General features: G+C 35.2%; 1 protein-coding gene across 2 annotated transcripts in view; it reads left to right on the top strand.

The window, feature by feature from the left end:
• adgrb3 (adhesion G protein-coupled receptor B3) overlaps nt 1-22,075 on the top strand; it is a 228,406-nt gene that overhangs the window by 158,758 nt on the left and 47,573 nt on the right. For both annotated transcript variants that reach the window (XM_079843690.1, XM_079843689.1), the window contains exons 13-16: nt 1,905-2,051; nt 3,967-4,042; nt 9,243-9,345; nt 12,783-12,826. In XM_079843690.1, the coding sequence (XP_079699816.1) occupies nt 1,905-2,051; nt 3,967-4,042; nt 9,243-9,345; nt 12,783-12,826 (370 nt within the window). The remainder of the gene's footprint in view (nt 1-1,904; nt 2,052-3,966; nt 4,043-9,242; nt 9,346-12,782; nt 12,827-22,075) is intronic.

Below are 22,075 nucleotides of genomic sequence, written 5' to 3'. Positions count from 1 at the left end.
ATTTTTGGTTGAAAGCGGTGTCGTTTAAACAGGTTACGCTAACAAGATAACAATGTACTAAAACGGAAACGTTTTTCCTTTGCGTTGACTTTGACGACAACATTGTCAAATCAATCCACGTTCACATGGATCCTCAAAATCTACTAAAAAATCTGTATTATGCCAGTAGTTGGCGATGTCACTTTGTAAAGAAAAACTATGCGCTTTGAAATCGTTTTCATTTTCAGGCCCCCAAAATGAAGAGCCAAAACACATGCAAAGTTTCAGTTTTTAGATAAAAACTGTCGTGTAAACGGCCCCTCAGTTTTCATTGACTAAAACTTGACTATAAAAAAACAGTAGATGGTTGACTAAAAAGTACATGTTACACAGGACTAAGACAAAAAAAAAAATTAACACTTTAAAAAGCATTGTCAATTCAAATTCAACCTGGCATTTTAATCAACTTCATAAACAGGGTGTAGAATTTAATTTGGAAATGAAGGAAGTACAAATTAAAATGGAATGATTTTCTAAGACATTCAAATAACTGCTTTAGATATATATGGGTCAATGACAAATAAGAAAAATAAAAAAAAATTGTAAGATAAAAAAATTATAATTTTAAGCAAAAGAGTTATAAAATGCATTTTTATTTGTATGGTGTTGATTCATATTGGTTTTACAGCTTTTAAGACAGCATTAATTCATTATTAAACAAGATTTTCCACCCAGAAAATGTCAGGTGGTGCGACCATATATTAATTTAAAATAATGTACACAATATACATATGAATCATTGTAAAATGCATATCACATGGTAAATTCCCTTTCCCTTTTCTATGTATTGCCCTTTTAGTCTAATTCATATAAACTGACACTTTTTTTCTGTGTTCAGAACAAAATTTTCCATAAGGAGTTATGTGTTTTTTTTTTTAAATTGTTGTTTACATTATATAATGGTTTACATTTATATTTCTTACTTCATTTTGCAATTGCAGTGGGAATTGATACTTTTAAATGCAAATTTGCTGGTCGCACCACCTGACATTTTAGTTCTTTGAAACACCACAACTCAAAAAGTCAATTGAATTTCAAAACAATTAAAAGAGTATCTTATAAAGGAAATATTGTAGATCAATTTGATATGTGGCATGTATTTTTTATTAATTTTTTTAGGAAAATAATGAATTCGGGCACAAAAAATACATGTCATGTCATTGACCCGTGCTAAATCGCGGAAGTGACCCGTTATTAATGACGTATGATTTGATAAAAATGTGTTTGCGTGAGTTTCACTCATTTTCCTGGCGAGCGTGACTGATGTACTTCAAGCAGAGAGCTGTAACGTTAGATTTCATTTCTGCTCGCCTTCAGTGTTCTTTAGAGCATTTGCAGTAGCCTACATTAGCGGCAGATAGACGCAAGTGCCATTACGTGCTAAAGCTTTGGTAACAAAACCAACGGTTCAAAAACAAAAATATAAAAGTAAGGTGAGCAACGCTATACATTTTGCCATCTTCTCGCTCGCCGTCATTACCAAGCAACAGGGTAAACAGCTGCTGCGTTGATGATGCAAACCCACCCTGGTTCGGACCAAATAATATAATATGAACACAGTCCAGCGGGGACAGGGGGAGGGGGGAGCAATCGAACTCAGGTTCGGTCCAGGCAATCGAACCAAGTGTGAAAGCACCCTTAAAGGCACAATATGTATGATTTTTGGATTCAAATATTCAAAAACCACTAGAACAATGTTATATATTTTGTAGATAAAATACATTCTGCGTATAATGCATATTTTAGTTAGTTTTTATTTATTTCCAGTTAATAATTGTAGTGCTTCAACTTATTTCAGTTCATTTAAGCCCTAGTATTTACTAGTAATTATTAACCTTTTCATGTTTATTTTGTTTGTTTTTTAGTTGCAAGTATACAGAGGCTGCCTGCAGTATCGGTGATGACAGACATTAACTTTCCAATGAAGGGACGGAAAGGGATGGTGGACTGGGCCAGGAACTCTGAAGACAAAGTTGTCATTCCCAAAGGAATATTTGTACCCCAGACAGCAGGTAATGTACATAATGTCACACTGTGGAAGCTGATGATACTGTACATCTTATGTCTAGTACAATAAGGCTGCATTAACTAGATTTTAAAAGCCAGGTTTCATTCAACCCATGTTAACATTATGTTTTGACAAGTGAATCTTAGACCCCATATGTTCAAGGCAGGATAAAATAGTCGTTGGTAAACCTGTTGGTAGACCTTTATTGCAGAGTAGTGCCAAAGTTTAGAACTTTTATACATATATGGGTGATTCTTCTATTAGAGTTGCTTTTTACCATGTGCAATCTTGAAACATTAAGCCAACAATCAGATATAACTTTGCCTTCATAAAACAAAATAAAAGGACAGGATTGTTTTTCTTTGGTAGGCCTATAAAAAAATCATATTAAAATGTGCAAAGTAATTTCACTGATTTTAACATAAGTCTATGTGGGGGACAAACAGGAAAGTTGAAAAAAATCACCCATATATATATTTGCTTTTCATATTGCACGGCTTTCTGTAATACTTGATTCTGATTGGTCAACTGCTGCATATTTCTGCATAACGACCACTTAGTTCATTATACAAAAATACACAGTTGTGCTAGTACACTCAAAAAATGGTAAAATTAAGATTTACGCATTTTACGGAACTCCATCAAATTGAATTTTAGCAATCCTTACATATTTTAATTAAATAATTGATTAAGGGTTGTTCAATTATTCAATTAAAATATGTAAGGATTATTCAATTCAGTTTTACAAAATTGTACTAAAACATTGAAATACGTAAATCTTCAACAACAACACAAATCGTATTATTTCTTATATAACTCCATGCTCTCTTTCGTCTCACATAAAAAAAAAATACACTCAAATCATCAAATAATATTTTATTTGTTTAATGAGTAGCTATTTAATATGCAAGTGGGAGACAGTACAGTGGGATAATGTACAACTTCACAACATTGGTGTTTTGATCACCCTGTTAGAATTTATTTTATGATAATGACTGACTGTACATTCCCTGCTTATTAATTTCTCAGGCCATAAAAATGCTTCGTCCCAAAAGACTTTTTATATTTAATATCATCATTATAAAACATAATTTGGATTATCAGTGAGACATTAAATTTAAAGTTTTGTAATCGCTACCTTACAATTGTGTTAAAACTGTGACCGTTTAATGGGATAGCTTTAAGATTACAGGAATAAATGTCAACCGCTTGCCATTTGCCTGTTTTAGCGGAGACCGCACTTGGTCGACCACATCAATTCCGATGACACAGCACTCGCTGTATCCTCTCAAACAATGATAGTAAAGAGAGCTAAGCACCAGCGCACCAGACTATTTACTTAATTAGGGTGATCAGTCTTATCTGAAGTGTATCAGAGGAAAGTAATGAAGGATTGATTTAATATATAACTCACTCTAGCTCGACTTGAGCTAGACTAGAGGGCTGCACAGAGCTGTTTGAACCAGGATTAGCCTTCCTGTCAGCAGAGAAGACCTTTGATCTTAGTTATCAATAACCTTGCTAGTATAGCCTAATCTACAACTTTATTCATTATTGGCAGGAAATTTATGATGGATTAGCTGTCAGGAAAATTGTTTGGCAAGAGACCTGATATTTAATGAGTATTTTGTAGGTTTAGAGGTTAATTAATTCCTGTAGAAAGAAAAAGAAATCTTGTTCAATTACTTTGGATTAAAAGATTCCCGCAGCATGGAAAGGGGAAGGTATTAGGAGAGAATTCCTGCTGTCTGCCTCTGAAACAAACCTGCACTCAGAATAATCAGGAAAAAAAACACCACGTTGCTTGGTATTAAGTTGAAAATGGAGCTGAGAAAAACACACCGTTGTCTGGAAATGCTATTTGATATGATTACATAATGTGATGATCATATCATCTAACCTAGACTGTTTTCCGGCAGATATGGATGGATCTCCTGTATTCATTCTCGGAATGGTTCTCTACAAGACTCTTGGCCTTATGCTGCCCGCTCCACGGTAAGACTCTGTTCATCTCCGGTCATTTAAATTAAATATTACAAAGATATGATAGGGATATTATAGAGAAGAGATTCCCAACTTGGGGTACGTGTACCCTAGGGACTACTTTGGGCAAGTGGGGCATAAATGACATACCCCAAATAAAATGGTTTCTGCCCATAAGTCATTCTGAATAGACACATAACCAACATATATTTAGAAAGAGGGTTTACAGTTCAAGACTCACACTGTTATAAATATGGAGATATATAAGCTCAAACATAAAAACAAAAATAAAAAAATATTAAGAATATATTTTAAATGTATAAAAATATGATGTTTTGTGTTGTAGAAACTTAGAAACCGACTGAAGCTGAAGCCACAAGTCTGCTCATGCTTAATTTCAAAATCTGCAGATTGTTATCTCCAAAACTATGAATTTTATTAAACATTTTCTAAGACCATATCTTGTGAGTTTTTAGAGAAGACTGATACTATGCTAATAAAATGGTATTACCCTATAAGCACCCATTTGCAGTCTGTTGTCTAATGTTCTGCTAGGAGAAATGCCCCATTCATGTCTCTATTGTTCTCACTCGATGAAACTTTCACACCTCTGCTGTGAATGAGACCAAATCTTCATTATTCTTTTGTTTGTATTCAGCCATTATTAGCCTTTGTTCTGGCATTATATGGCTTGGCCATCTACATCTCGATCCCACTGTACATTAATCCACCTATTATCTGAAGTCTTTCTAGAAAACAAACAAAAAGAAACATTCGTATGTGAATTATTGTAACAAATTAGTTTATGGAATAGAATAGCTCCTATTTGGAAAGATTATGATTGATTAGACCTGTAAATCAGAAGAATGGCTTGATTAAAATAACTAATCAGGATTAATTCCATGATTGTTAAGTGCCTTTTTAAGTAAAGTAAATAAAATAAGCTTGTAACAAAACTTAAAAACAAGACCTTCCTAGATTGTCTATGAAAGCTTGTTGACTAATGTGGAAGTCTGTGTGTGACTCAACATTGGTCAATTGCAAGATATTGTTACGTATATTATATTAACCCAATTAACCACAAGGTGTTTAGGACAAGTGCTAACAATAGAATTGTGCAAGATCATTATTCAACATGAAAAAATATTGTTAATGTTTTAGTTAGGAGTTTGGTCACCTTTTAAAAGCAACCTATTTATTACTTCCCTTCCTTTGAAACCAAATAACTGTGATTTATTGTTGCATCGCTGCATCAATAGAAAGAGCATTACAATAATATAAATGAAATGCAATAAATGAAGTTCCCAACCAAAAGGAACACTAATCACCATAATGGTAATGGTAACAAAAACATTTAAGGAAAATCAACATCAATTTATGAAGTCAGCTTGTGTGATGTTCTTTCAATTTTTTTAGTTGTATTCACAATTCAACATTCAAGATGACTTTATTTTTAATTAATGAATGCTATTTTTCCCTTGACATAATGGCACTCAAACCAATCAATTAAACTTAAGGGATAGTTCAAAAATGAAAATGCTAACATCATTTACTCACCCTTAAGTTGTTCCAAACCTGTATGAGTTTCTTTGTTCTGCTGAACACAAAAGAAGATATTTAGTCAAGATATGAGTAAATGATGACAGAATTTTCATTTTTGGGTGAACTAGTCTAACGTTTACTAGATTTTTACAATTAAAACATTTAACAAAAAATTGTTGATTAGAACAACTATTGGATTTTACAGTGTAGCTGCAAAGGTTTCCAACTTCGTTTTACTTCTAAGCAAAAATAAAAATGAAAGAACGTTGCCATGAGTATATCAGGGCACTGATTCACGTTCGCTTTTTGAATTCTACATATAGCCATATAGGAGAACGGTACTTGCTTGACTGCATTGTGTCAAGTATAAAGTTTGGTGGAGGGGGGATTATGGTGTGGGGGTTGTTTTTCAGGGGTTGGGCTTGGCCCCTTAGTTCCAGTGAAAGGAACTCTTAATGCTTCAGCATACCAAGATATTTTGGACAATTTCATGCTCCCAACTTTGTGGAAACAGTTTGGGGATGGCCCCTTCCTGTTCCAACATGACTGCGCACCAGTGCACAAAGCAAGGTCCATAAAGAAATGGATGAGCAAGTTTGGTGTGTGCAGGCCGGTCAAGTTCCTCCAGAGTCCTGACCTCAACCCGATAGAACACCTTTAGGATAAATTATAGCGAAGACTACAAGCCAGGCCTTCTCGTCCAACATCAGTGCCTGACCTCACAAATGTGCTTCTAGAAGAATGGTCAGAAATTCCCATAAACACACTCCTAAACCTTGTGGAAACTGATGTAGTGATGGATTTTGTGTGATGGATTCATTCGGCATCATGAGTGTTGCCATAGAAACTAATCATTTCTGAGTCGGAGGACGTAAACTGCTTAAATTAGAATCTCTGATTTGTCATCTCGTAATTACAGCAATTCTGACATGACGTGATTGCCGCATTATTCCAATCCTTGGGTTCACATGCCTGTTGTAGTCATTGTTTATTATGGTATTAATAAGGAATTTGCCCTTGAATGATTCTGAGTTATGTGGCTAATGTGTTAAAGTCTAGTGGTAAATGCTACACACAAACACACACACACACACACACACAATTGTGTTTTAAGAGAGCTGTTCCTTCAAATTCCGTCTGATGTTCCTCTAGCCCTAAAACAGAAGCAGGTATAACAGACTATAGTGTTTTCTCTCCCAGACTGTATGTCAGAATGAAAATTCTTGGTTATCCTCAGAGTCCGTATTGAAGCTTTGGATCAAAACCTCCGGTTCCATTTGAGGACTTCTGCTCAAACCTCCGGAGACACATACAGGACAGAACAGACCTTTCCTGGTGTGGCTCTGAGCTGTCAATCAAATCTCAGTAAACCTGAGCATGATTCCTCCATGGAATTCCCACTGACAGGGAGAGAGTTCATGGAAGAACAGAGAAAAAATGCGTTCCTCTGTTCTTGAGCTCTGTTGGATAGGGAGATGAAGATCAGTACAAACAGTGGTGGAAGATAACAGAAGAGAAGTATTAAAATAAACAAACAAAAACAATGCAACATAGCTAAGGGATTTGTAAAGACGGATCACGTTGTTGAACATTTAGTCACAAGACAAAATACTATGATCATACTATGAGAATCATCAGTGCATTAACACTTAAAATGCATAGATCCCTGATTTTAGTGATTTAGATGCAAACTGTTACAGGAAATGTAATTGTTAAATTTTTGGTGAACACACTTTTCAATCTGTCTACTCGCATGAAAGGAGTGTAAGGAGGATGAAAAGAAGTGTCCAAGCTTTTCCTTTTCATATAATGAAAGTAAATGGTGACCATGGCTTTCAGTTAAAGGGGTCATGAACTGGTTCTTTTCAAATTATAACGTTCGCAGGGTTTTTACATTCAAAAATATCTTAATGAATCACTAATAGGCTATTTTCTACCCTGGTTTTGAGCCTCTCTCAAGGAACGCTCGGTTTTTATGGGCGTGCCGCATTTGGAAGTAAACGCCCACTGCTATGATTGGATCAGCTTTGCATATTACAATGAGCTTCGGCTCCCCCGTGAGTACACGTGGGGAATTGTCTTGAATGCATGTTCGAAAATGGCAACCGGAATTATATATCCCACAGGGCTCGCAAAATGTCTGTATCAAACAAACACAGTGATTTATCTCTCATCCACCCGCAATTAATTGGAATGTTATTTTTATTAATTGTCCTGCCCGATCGGTGGATATAACCGCGAACCGTGCATCACTAACACACACACGCACTAGCCTCACTGCAGTTTGCATAGCTTCAAAAGACTTTGAATGTAGTGTGGTATGCAAATATAGTCATATATAGCACTTTAATTATCCTTTTTTAATCATTTTGGAGCATGGTCACCATTTACTTTCATTATATGGTAAAATTATTTTAACAAAAAGGGTAAACATTCTGTTAAAAATCGCCTTTTGTGATCCATGAAAGAAAGTAGGCCATACGGGTTTGGAAAGTCATGGCTGAGTGCATAAAATGACAGAATTTTAATTTTGGATGTACTATCCCTTTAAGAGTCTTGTGTTATTTCATGCCTTTCAGGCTGTGTGGACATTCATGACACCATACAAGTCCACTTCTGCTTGATTAAATTAAACCAAGAGGCTGGTTAACCATGCACGGATAATGTATTTGATCTAATTTATACATTCATTTCAAAAGGATTAATTTTTGCCTTTAGGATGATCTGCAAACACAGAGACATTTTTTCTCTCCGGTCAATACATGTGCATTCTGACTACGATAATCAAAAACAAAGAGTGCAGCAGACTGTAAAATAATGTCAGAAGTATAGAACTGAAAGATCTGTCTCAGATGTGGCATCTTTGTCGATTTTACTTTCAAAAATTAATTTCTCTCTGCAGATTCTTGAGTAGCTACTTGTTGGGCATCCATTTTCTGTCTTTGCTTCTTTTTAAATGGACCATGAAATCATGGCCTAAACAGTTCAAGTTGACAAATGTTACACAAGGAAAATTGGTTTAGTTAAAGGAGGAGGGACGCATGCAATGAAAGAGAGATAGTTTGAGTTCTAAGTCTACTTGAAGCTTATCAAAATGGTTTTGTACTCTTGTGCTTATGATAAAAGCACTTGAATATGCTTAAAATATATACATAGCCAACAAATATTGGTTTTGATCATGAAATCAAAAAGTGATAGAGTACATAAAAGTGCTTGAAGTTATTTTCTGAATCTAGTGATGACAAATGACTGCTTTTCGTCTGTATTTGATCATTTTACCCAGAGGCAATCATTAATCGAGTTAATCAAAAAACATAGGGAAAAACAGATTTCAATTTGTTGTGTTTAATATACTGTAACTTTGTCCATCTTTAATAGTTGGATATTAAATAGTAGTTATTTCCCCCCCAAAATCAAAGCAGTCAAACATCTCAACATTTCTGGCCTCTGCTAGCAGAAAAGATCTCATTTTGAAGTGAAACACCAATAATTACGAACAACCTGGAATGATACTTCTGTGCTAAATGAGCTATTTCCATTAAAATGTGCAGAATGAAGAGTTTAAACCAAAATCAATGCTGATGATAATGGAAGTGTTGAAATGAATGAAATTAGCATTTCTCGTTCAAGCTTGACTGACTGTTGTGTGTGTTTGTGATCTGACCCACAGGAATAACACTGCTGTGAACTCAAAAGTGATTGCTGTGACTGTCCGACCAGAACCCAGGGTTACAGAAGCCCAGCTGGAGATTGAGTTAGCTCATCTAGCTAATGTAAGCACCAGTTAGATCTCAACACGCTTCACAAACACAGTCCAGCGAGGCTAATTGACGCCGACATGGAGGTCACATATATTCTAAAACCTTCTCTTTTACTGTTTTATTGGTCTGTTGGTTTAAATGAGCATGTTAATTTGCCATTATTGCTACAGCCTTTATATCTCAAAGACTCCCCATTCATTGAATTGACAAATTGACAAATGTGTACCTTGAATGCAATGTAAGTCGCTTTGGATAAAAGCGTCTGCCAAATGCATAAATGTAAATGTAAATGTCATTGATGTCATCAAAAGCCTTTAAATAGGCCAGCTTTTAAGATTTTTTTCTCTCTGGAAATTTCGGTAACACTTTATTGTAGGGTCCAATTCTCACTATTAACTAGTTGCTTATTGGCTTGCATATTACCAGGATATTGGCTGTTTATTAGTACATATTAATGCAATATTATGCAATACCATATTCTACATCCCTTAATCCTTCCAAATACCTAAATTTAAATGCTACAAACACTAGGCAAAAAAAATCCAGAGCTTTCCCTATCCGTTTTTTTTTTTCCTCGTTCTAAAAAAAAAAATCCATAAACATGGCATTGTCTCAAAAAATATCTGCGTACACACAAAACCACTGAAATTGACTCAAAACTATGTAGTAAACATGCCAGACCAGTATGTGGAGCTGTAATTCTGCCACAGAGATCACTAAAAACAGAGAAGTAGACTTGGACAATGAAATCGTTTCACAAAATATACGGATTAGCTGTACACACAAAAACACAAGGGAGTTGTTTTCAGAGTTATCCACTCTGGGACCCAGTTTGAAAAAATAGTGGTTTCAGTGCCCGGTTGCATAAAGCACCTTAAGTTTTTCCCTCAAGTATGATACTTAAGGGGCGATTTCCCCTTACCTAAGAGAATAACTTAAGGGTGTTGCATATAATCTCTTAAACGGTTCTCTTAGGTAAGGGTGTTTCACGACAGCGAGATCCCGACGATCACCGGGAGCTCGCGCTCATGTAACCCGCCTGGAACAGCCTTACCTTGGCTAGTCCTCCTGACTTTTGCCGCTGGTAAACGAGAAATGTTTAAATTCACAATCTATAGCTTCGGTTTTATTATATGAAACATGTAAGTTAAAAGACATTAATGACTTGTTATAACGTCAAACGACTTCTTTAATTATGTGAGTTTTTCTTCATCTCATTCAGAAATGTACGTATGACTGCAAGTGTTCAGTGTACAGTGGTTGCGATGTGTGACGGTCAAATCGGTATTCTTGCAACAATTTTTCATCGCTAAGATGGTCCAAAGGGTTCTCCCTATCCCTAAAAATTCTTCTTGGCACATAATGATCTTCAGCTGGTTCCATAAATTCAGCCATATCGTCTTATTTTTGTCCGCGTTACTCTTAAGGTTACGATTTCCAAACCTTAAGTTATACTTAGCGAAATTAAGACCATTAAGGGGTTTTATGCAACACTTAACGCTTTTTAAGGGATTACTTAAGTAAAAAAAAAAACAGTGTTTATGACGTTTCACTTAAAGAAACCCTTAAGTAACACTTAAGGTTTTTTTTCTGCAACACCCTTAGGTTTAAGGGAAAATTACACTTAAGGTGCTTTATGCAACCAGGCCCATGCTCCCAAAACGCCGGATCGGTCTGGACGAGATGCCGATACGATACAAAATTTGTACGTATACAGCTAAACATGTCTCCATGTGTATGGGGCCTTAGGCCACATCCACACGAAGCCAGAGCTTTCCCTATCCAATCTTTTTTTATCCCTCGTCTCAAGAAATATCTGCGTACACCTGAAACCGATTTAAAACAATGTAGTATACATGCCAGACCAGTATGTGGCGTTGTGATTCTGCCACAGAGATACACTAAAAACGGAGAAGAAGAGTTGTGGCTAGAAGGGGTCCAGCAACGGTCGGAAGTGAAGCAAAATCTCACGATAAAATAACTATAAATAAATGTGCTACTTAGCAGATTGTGTTTTATTAACGCCTACAACCTAAACCTACCCTTACAATAATTTAAATGCAGTAATTAAATGATGCAATATTGATGTGCACATGCCCAGTGGCCGTAGCTGTATCCCTTTTAGGCCCTGTTCCAAATGGCACACTTCATATGCACTTTCGGTCTTGTGGACTTACAATGGCTGCCACATGCACATGTCCGTTAAGTCTACGAGACCGTAGACGGGTCGTATTTAGATCTCAGAAGGGTGCTCGCGAGCGCCCCCATTTGTGGTCGATATGCGCCCTCGATGCGCACTTTTGCAGAGACTGCACTGATGTGAACTCTGCAGCAGACATCTTCCCAACAGGCAAAGCAGCGTTACACTATGGAAGTGTGGACTCGTAGGAAGACCACAAGAGTTTAGGGTGCCATTTGGGACAGGGCCCTAGTTTTACCTGTGCGTGACGTGGTGTGATGACATCACCGGTTCACAAAATATACGGATTGGCTGTACACACTAAAACGCAAGGGTGTCGTTTTAAGATTTATCCACTCCGGGACCCGGTTTAAAAAAATACCGGTTTCAGGCTCCTAAAAACGGCGGATCCGTCTGGACGAGACGCCGATAAGATAATATTTTTTACGTATACAGCTAAACGCGTCTCCGTCTGGACGGGGCCTTAGTTACTACTGGTCGGTTCTTATATATAATACTATCGATTAACAACCACAGATAGTTACAGTAGCTCTACGTACAGAAGAAAAAGTATTTTCCGATGAGTTTTGTGTCAAATACAATGTGATGTTTTTCCCCTTACCCCGAAACCCTCCATAACTGGAGCTGGAGGAAAACAACAGTTGTTTGGCAAATAAATTAATGAGAGACAGTTGCATACGTATCAACATTTTGTTATGTAAGCTTTGTTATACCTCAAATGACAAGGAATTTATAGTCATAGTGTTAATGACTATAATCAAATTGATCCAAATCCTCCCTTGTAATTGATGTAAAAAGCAAACACATTAATGCAATGAAACATATGGTCATTTAAAGGCAAACTATAAGACAAATCTGGGTGCATTTGGGTTGAAATTGGAAGGAAATATGGTCTTCTGTTCCTCTTTAAATCGCTACAGCCAATCAAAGGGGAGCTCTCCAATACCTCTGACATATGTTTCAGGCTCATTAATCAACAGACAAATAGCAGTAATTAGTCCGATAATTAATTTGCCATCACCAGTTATTTCTCTCCTCATTGTGTCATCAAGATATGGCCCAGATGATTACAATGGGAGCTTTTTTTCTCCTTTTCTCCTTTCCTTTTTAATTGATCTAATAATTAACGTGACTTAAGTTTTGAGATACTGGCTATCGTAGTGAAAATGTCTATTTATCGGTATGTACTGTGATATGTCCAATCATTATGTTGCTTGTCCAATCACAGTGTGTGTGTGTTTTCTTGCAGGGAACAATGAATCCATTCTGTGCACTGTGGGACAGCTCTATTATGTAAGTGAAAGTCAGTTTTGAAGTCAGTGTGTGTAAGTGGTATGTGTGCAAGATTGTGTTCTGATTTGTGAAAATGAGCCTTTAATACAATAACTTCATGGGCAATAATAAATAGCTTGTTGAAGTATTGAGCATTGTATCCATGGAAACATGTTCCCGCTGCTATCGAGGTGAAACAGTGGTTGACATTAGCAGTAATAGAATTTTGATCGTGTTATTCTCAGAGAATACATTTGATTGAACAATATTTTGAACATTTGCAGTGCTTTCAGGCTCCTCTTATCTTTTCACTCTAAAGTCAACAGGACTTCAGAACTGACACAATTTATTTCATTAATGCCTGTTATTGGTCTTATTGTGCACAATTCAAGTAAATAAAATGTCTTTGAAATCATGAATCAAAATGTAATAACTTGCTTCTAAGGCAAAGCAATGAAGCTAAAAATGCTTTGAAATTCCTCATTAATTTTCAGCATTATTGCAATCCAAACAACCACTGAGGCAAGAAAATTCAAATGTTTAAAGAAAATTAAGTATAATAAGTAGAATCATCCTGATATTCATTATTTTTCCTTTCTGAATTTCCTCTGAAATTTGGCTAATTGTGAAAGTAAATCGGATTGCAAACAGCATTTTGACCTTGAAACTGCAATTATTCACAGAAATACACTAAATTAGCCTGAAAGGATCCATACCCGGATGTTATTTTGAGTATACTGTCTCAGAATAGATCAATGACCAGCTTACCTCAACCTAAAACATGACATTTAGCTTCTAAAGGAAACGGAAGTGCAGTGTGAGATTGTCATTTCCTCCAGTGCCCTTTTAGATGCTGTTACTCCAGTGTCACTAAAATATGAGTAAAAGATGAAACGGACAAACACCACAAGGCATTTTTATAGTTGGAGAAAATGATAGGGGATACATTATGATATTGTGAACCTTATTTTCCTACTTTTTGAAGTGTTTTTTGAAGTAGTATTATTTATAAAACAGTCAGTTTCAGTCCTTGATTCTGATTGGTCAATAGCTGTGTTTTATTCACGATAAAACATGACTATGACCGCTTGCCCCCACGGTTCTGTGTATCACAACACCCACGTAAACATATGTTTGTTCTCATTGATATTGTTCATTGAAGCTTACTATGTTATGTAGAAGAGTATTTTGAGAGAGAGATCGAGTGAGTGAGTTTATCACCTGCATTTAGAAACAGCATTTTCCTTCAGGTCAGTCCTATGTTTTTAATAAAAAGTCTGTTTGAATGTCCGCTGCGATATCTTATCCTTTTGACAGTTAAGGGGTTTTCCCGTGCCCTGACACTGACAGCACTGGTCAAAGCATTTGTCAGTTGCGTCTTGTTCTGTGTTTACAACAAGTTTCAGTCCTTTCAATACAAAAGTATCTTTGCCACCCTGTAACTTTTGCTGTCACGGTCAGGAACTATTTTTTCCAGCGGAAGGAAGGCTTTTAGTTATTTTACTTTATGAAAGTTGCATTTATACATATTTTTTGGCTTTAATATTTGTATTGTGTGGTAACCGTTTTATAAAAGCAATAAGGTACGCTTTACAGCACAACCTCTCGTACTTTATTGCTTACACGTACACTACCATTCAAAATGTTTTTGGGTCAGAATTAAGGTAACACTACTTAAAGCTGTCACGATTCTGTTGCGTTTCGGTTTCATTTTCAAGAACTTTTAGTTTGTTGTCATTTCAGTTTTAGTTTTAGCTTGTTATCCAATCGTTTCCTGTGTTTTCTTTCTGTTTTTGTTGTCATAGTTACTCAATGTTTCATTGATTACTCACTCCTGTTCCTCATTTGCTCGTTTGTTCACATATATAATGCCCTCAGTACTCTTAACGCATGGTCTGGTATTGATTGTGTATTGTGCACACTGTTGTGTTGCCTACTCATTTTTTTGGATTACTCTTTGTTGCATTACTCTTGCCTACTCTTTTGTTTTGTTAAATCAAGTTATGCTGCTTTTTTAGTTCCGCTTATAAAGGTTTATGCATTATAAATATGAAAATAGAAAGCTGTTATTTAAAATTTTTACTGCATTTTTATCAAATAAATGCAGACTAAATAAAAATCTTATCAACCCCAAACTCATGAATGGTAGTGTTGATAGTTTGATACATGAGATATAAGGTATCTAAGGCTTTTTCTTCTTTCTGGAGGACTGTAGATGTGCATAACTGTAAAGTTTGTTAAACGTTTTTTCATTCAGAAGTTGATAAAGTGACTTGCAGTACATTTTATACAGCTAATATTTAGTTATGTTATCAAAGGCATAGTTTTGATGGTTCATGGATCGATCCGTATGAGGATTTAACCGAAAATGTGTGGGGTTCAGGTCTTTAACCACTAAACTAATACCACCAAAGCAGCTTCACTGTCAGTACCAAGAGACATCTCTTTGTCTGGAATAAATATTGTGTGGTGGATTTTGAGAATCTAATATTCTCTATTGTCACTTGTGCTTGTGACTATAGCTCTGAGACCCTCTTCAGAGATATTGAGTCTCGTCTTTGCTTTTCATTCGAGTCCATTTGGATTTGGCAGCCTTTCCCCCTTTGTTCCTCAGTGTGCAATTAATAAAGTACGTATTTCTTTCGGCCAGGCTGTGTGGCGACAGGTTCTATGGAAGGGATGTTTTCTAGAAGTAAAAGTCAGGTTTGCTCACACAGAAATTATTTGTAGCACTAACAGTTTCTGCTTACAATAGTATTAATTCTATGTACCATGCCATGTGCAGTTATTTTTCCTCAGTCTTTCCATTAGTCTTTTTAAGACTTTAAAGAAGGTATACTTCACCCAGAAACATATTTTTTAATGATTTACTCACCCTTGTTTCATTCCAAACCTGTATGACTTTTGTCATTCTGTGGAACGCAAAAGATAACAGTGTTTTAACAGTTTTTGCCCATATAATGAAAGTAAATTGGGTCCAAACCACTTTCATTGTATGCACATTTTTTGTGCTCCGCAGAAGAAAGTAAGTGTGGGTTGGAACAACATGATGATAGAATTTTCATTTTTGGGTGAACTATCCCTTTAACATGCTTATCGTGTTAATTCGGGTTGTTTTGTTATGATCTTTCTCAATAATTATGTAATATCTGTATAATTCTAGTCATTTAATTATTTACTTATTTAGTCCAGTTTGGTCCATGCTGCAAATCGAAAATGCCTTCTATTTAATCTTAATCATCTTCAAATATGAAAATTACACGGTGCTTCAGAAGCAATATGAGCCAGGCCTCTCTGTGCGGTGACCGATAAGAACAGAGAGAAATCGTATTTACCAAATTCAATTTTCATTGAATGAAGGGCCACCCGAGTCTGCCCCCTTGAGTGTAATTTGAGCCGTTGGAATAGATTTTAGCCCTGTGGTATTATTATAGTCGGCTTATAAAGAGGGAGGGGTCTCTGCCCTGAAACGCTCAGGCATATAAACAGGCTTCATATTTGCTATGAAAAACGAGCCGCTCTTATTGGGCTCAAATAATGTGGATTTCATGCCTATTCATGATAAATTTGAATAAATTTGCTGTTGAGTTTAGTCTCTAATCTGTTTGCATGATTATTTACGTGGACGCATGTTCATTAATAAATTTGTTCGTTAACGTGTTTACTCTTTGCACAAAATCAAAATTGGCCTGTGCAAGCAAACAATTACGGAACACAAATGCATAACTCTATCAGCGCTCTCTCTGCCATGATTGTGCATATTTTGAGGTGCAATTTTAATTAGCCCCGAGAGATTTTCTCAAACAACGTGGGGAAACAGCTGCTGATTTCGAATGACATTCATATCATAACTGTGCCTTTCTTCTTAGAAGTTATTATGTATATTCGCTAGCGTAAACGAGCTCAGTGTGAATGAGAAATTTCATCTTTTTAACCTCACGGGTTCAGGCAGAGTGGAACCTTTAAAGGAATAATTCATTTACTTGCCCTCATGTTGTTCTAAACCTGTATGAATTTCTTTCTTTTGTGGACCGAAAAAGAGGATTTTTCAGTGGATGGGGCTGAGCCTGTGAAGCTTCAAAAAGCACACAAACGCATCACAAAAGCATTATATAAATAGTCAATACCAGTTGTGCACTACATTCAATGTTCTTAAAATAGCTTTTTGTGGAAAATTTAAGTCATTATTCACTAAAACTCTTAATTGGCTGAAATCCTAGGCGTGTTCATGAGAGAAATAGCTATCCGTGAATGAGTTGTTCCTTTGAATTTAATCTTTTAAGTGAATCATTTCACTTCAATCCAGTTCACAAAACCTGTCTGAATGATTTGGATATGAAACTGACTGATCTACTCACTAAATGAATGATTCGGGTTGCGGTGGTTAACAGCTCACTGGAGAGGAAGATGGAAGCTTGTTTGCGCCACAGAATAAACATTTTAAAAGATAATTGCGACTTTTTATATCACAATTGTGTTTACATCTCAGTGTTTTACACTCAGAATTGCGAGACAAACTCTCAAATGCAAGATATAAAGTCAGAATTGCGAGTTATAAAGTCAGAATTGCGTGATATAAAGTCAGAATTGCGAGATATAGTCAGAGTTGCGTGATATAAAGTCAGAATTGTGAGTTATAAAGTCAGAATTGCCTAATATAAAGTCAGAATTGTGAGTTATAAAGTCAGAATTGCATGATATAAAGTCAGAATTGTGAGTTATAAAGTCAGAATTGCATGATATAAAGTCAGAATTGCGAGTTATAAAGTCAGAATTGCCTAATATAAAGGCAGAATTGCACGATATAAAGTCAGAATTGCCTAATATAAAGGCAGAATTGCACGATATAAAGTCAGAATTGCACGATATAAAGTCAGAATTGCGAGTTATAAAGTCAGAATTGTGAGATATAGTCAGAGTTGCGTGATATAAAGTCAGAATTGCGTGATATAAAGTCAGAATTGCGTGATATAAAGTCAGAATTGCGTGATATAAAGTCAGAATTGCGAGATATAAAGTCAGAATTGCGTGATATAAAGTCAGAATTGCGAGATATAAAGTCAGAATTGTGAGATATAGTCAGAGTTGCGTGATATTAAGTCAGAATTGTGAGTTATAAAGTCAGAATTGCATGATATAAAGTCAGAATTGTGAGTTATAAAGTCAGAATTGCATGATATAAAGTCAGAATTGCGAGTTATAAAGTCAGAATTGCATGATATAAAGTCAGAATTGTGAGTTATAAAGTCAGAATTGCATGATATAAAGTCAGAATTGCGAGTTATAAAGTCAGAATTGCATGATATAAAGTCAGAATTGCGAGTTATAAAGTCAGAATTGCATGATATAAAGTCAGAATTGCGAGTTATAAAGTCAGAATTGCCTAATATAAAGTCAGAATTGCACAATATAAAGTCAGAATTGCACGATATAAAGTCAGAATTGCGAGTTATAAAGTCAGAATTGCACAATATAAAGTCAGAATTGCGAGTTATAAAGTCAGAATTGCACGATATAAAGTCAGAATTGTGAGATATAACTTGAAATTCTGACTTTGTGACGGAATTCTTACTTTATAACTCGCAATTCAGACTTCTTTTCTCAGAATTCTGAGATATAAACTCGCAATTGCAAGTTATATAGTCAGAATTGTGAGTTATAAAGTCAGAATTGCGAGTTATAAAGTCCAATTCTGAGGGGAAAAAGACTTGCGAGTTTATATCTCACAATTCTGTCTTTATATCTAGCAATTGCGTGTAATAAAGTCAGAATTGCAAGGTATAAACTCATATAAAAACGTTGTATCGCGCAATTCTGACTTTATAACTTGCAATTGCAACTTTATAAAAGATTATAAAATTGTGAGATAAAAAGTCTTCCATACAAATGTATAATATGACTTAAAAAAAACTTAAAATATAGCATACAATTATGGTGCTTCTCCACCCTTATGAAAGCTTAAGTTCCCCTTTCATTGTAATTGCATGGAAAAAAGGAACATCACCGTCTATTGTTTTTCTTTTTTTTGTGTACCGTGAAAGAAAAAGTCATACAGATTTGGAAAAACATGAGGTTGGAGGACAAACTGAGGTGAAACTGTGTCTAGACTGGATTGCTCATTCATGTAGACTTGAATGCATATTGTTGATTGCCATTAACACTGCATTTGTGCGGAAAAAACAATGAAATATGTTCACTTCGCTACACTCTAAAAAAAAAGGCTCGTAATCATAGGGGAACCTTTTTTAGTGCTATATAGCACCAATTTTGGTGCTTCAGTGGTTCTTCAGCGGTTCTTCAGAGGTGCTATATAGCACCTTAGTCAAAGAACCGGTGAAGAACCTCTGAAGAACCGCTGAAGAACCTCTGAAGAACCGCTGAAGAACCACTGAAGCACCAAAATTGGTGCTATATAGCACTAAAAAAGGTTCCCCTATGATTACGAGCCAAGAACCATTTTTGGTGCAATATAGAACCTTTTTTTTTTAGAGTGTAGAGACCCTCTCTTGTAGGTGCACAAAGGCACTCTTTTGCAAAATGGTAATGAGCAGAAGGAAGAGGTATTGCGAATACCTGAAGTCGACATTACAATCCTGTTTGTTTGTGAGCCTTGTTCACTGGCTTGCGTTATCCTAAACATGGCTTCAGGATAGCGTTTGTATATAATCAGATTCAAATTCTCAGCACAACTGATGAGATGTTTCTCCAGAGCTATCAGTAAGGTTTGGTATATGTCCCAGCATTGTGAAAATGATAAGTTACCTTGATTTAAAGGCGGAATCTTTCTCTCTAAGGCCAAATGTTGCTAAGCTCTGCATCGGTCATGCAGACTCTCGCTTGAATACTTACAACTCTATCAATTTTCGCATGTATGAAAAAGCACAGGGCGGCCACACTTTGACAGAAATCTCAATTTTTCGCTCGTAAACTTTTCCTCTGAAGAGACAGAGGTGATGATTGGAATCTATCTATCTATCTGTCTATCTATCTGTCTATCTATCTATCTATCTATCTATCTATCTATCTATCTATCTATCTATCTATCTATCTATCTATCTATCTATCTATCTATCTATCTGTCTATCTATCTGTCTGTCTGTCTATCTATCTATCTATCTATCTATCTATCTATCTATCTATCTATCTATCTATCTATCTATCTATCTATCTATCTATCTATCTATCTATCTATCTATCTATCTATCTATCTATCTATCTATCTATCTATCTATCTATCTATCTATCTATCTATCTATCTATCTATCTATCTATCTATCTATCTATCTATCTATCTATCTATCTATCTATCTATCTATCTATCTATCTATCTATCTATCTATCTATCTATCTATCACTTGAGTTTCCAACTATAAAACACAGACTCAGAGAATTGGTATACAGTTTGATGACCTTATGTGGCATTGACATGTTGTGTTGGTTTATGGGTAGCTGACATGCAGTGACAAGTGACATTTCCTGTAATGTGGTTTGCTGTATTCAATCTAAAACTAAATATTAAACAGTATTTTTTTTTCAAGTTACTTTATAATTATTATGACCGTTTATGACCTTACATTAATTGGGAAAGTACATTTAATATTTGTAGTTTGTCACATCACAAGATTAAATATAAAATGAAGTGATGTCTGAAAATGAATGTAGAAAGATGCTGAAAAGTGGTGGGGGGAAAAGGTTACATTTTCATGCGTTTTAATATTTGATATTAAAAATATTCATGGTAAATTTGCTAAAAGCATACAATGCTTAGGAATGGTTATGCCATAATATACGTTTCATACATTAATGCAATGAAGTAGTTAATGTTCTACCCGTTGAAGATATAGTCTCAAGCAGCTGTCACATCTTGAAGAAAATTGACAGGCATCAGGGGGAGTTATTAAAAATGAATGTGTAGTGCTTTGCAACATAGATACTTGCATGATTTTATGATTTTGGAATCATGTAGGACTAAAGGGTCACACGTTATTTTACAGTGCCATTGTTACATATGTTACATGTAGTTACCATAGTAATAACTATAAATTATGCATAATGACATGCAACTAACCCTAAACCAATCCCTAATCTTGTAGGAAGTACATGCATTTACTTAATATTACTCAGTACTTAAATGTATAATTACACTGTAACAATGACACCTTAAAATAAAGTGTTACATAAAGTGTTACACTTTATTTTAAGGTGTCTTTGTTACACTGTAATTATACATTTAAGTACTGAGTAATATCAAGTAACTACATGTATACTATAAGGTTAGGATAAGGGTTTGGTTTAGGGTTAGTTGCATGTAATTATGTAACATATGTAACAATGACAATGTAAAATAAAGTGTTACCCTTTTTTCTTACAGCACTGAATTATGTGTAATGCTTAGTTGCTTTGTGTATGTGCCTTTAAAGGATTATTGTTAGACTCAAGGCTTATGTATAAAATAAACACAAAACAGACATGAATAGACCCCTTATTTCAATGTCCCGGCAGTTTAAAGCACACAGTTTCCTTTATGAAGTGAATTGGATTATTATTAAATAATCATAAGTATAAGACAAAATCTTTTTTTTATTTTTTTGCCAAAGCGTCATATTTATAACCATTCTAAATAAATTGAAGTCCTTAGCAACGAATATTACTACTAATAATACATTTTTGATATATTTACAGTATGAAATTTACAAAATATATTCATGGAACATGATCTTTACTTGATATCCTAATGATTTTTTTGGCATAAAAGAGAAATCGATAATTTTGAACCATACAATGTATTGTTGGCTATTGCCACAAATATACCCTTGTAACTTATGACTGGTTTTGTTGTTTCCTCTAAGTGAATTTGATTATTATTAAATAATCATAAGTATAAGACAATCTTTTTTTTTTTTGCCAAAGCGTCATATTTATAACCATTCTAAATAAATCCTTAAATCACAAAATCGTGGTCAAATGTGACCCTGGACCGCAAAACCAATCATAAGGTTAAATTTTTTGAAATTGAGATTTATACATTATCTGAAAGCTGAATAAATAAGCTTTCCATTGATGTATGGTTTGTTAGGATAGGACAAGAAAATCTGGACTCTGAGGTTGCAAAAAAATCTAAATATTGAGAAAATCGCCTTTAAATGTGTCCAATTGAAGTCCCTAGCAACGAATATTACTACTAATAATACATTTTTGATATATTTACGGTAGGAAATTTACAAAATATCCTCATGGAACATGATCTTTACTTAATATCTTGATGATTTT

This window comes from Gobio gobio (genome assembly GCF_949357685.1).
Source record: "Gobio gobio genome assembly, chromosome: 18".
NCBI lineage: Eukaryota > Metazoa > Chordata > Actinopteri > Cypriniformes > Gobionidae > Gobio > Gobio gobio.
The sequence above is the reverse complement of the archived record's forward strand: the minus strand, read 5'-3'. Positions and strand labels throughout refer to the sequence as shown.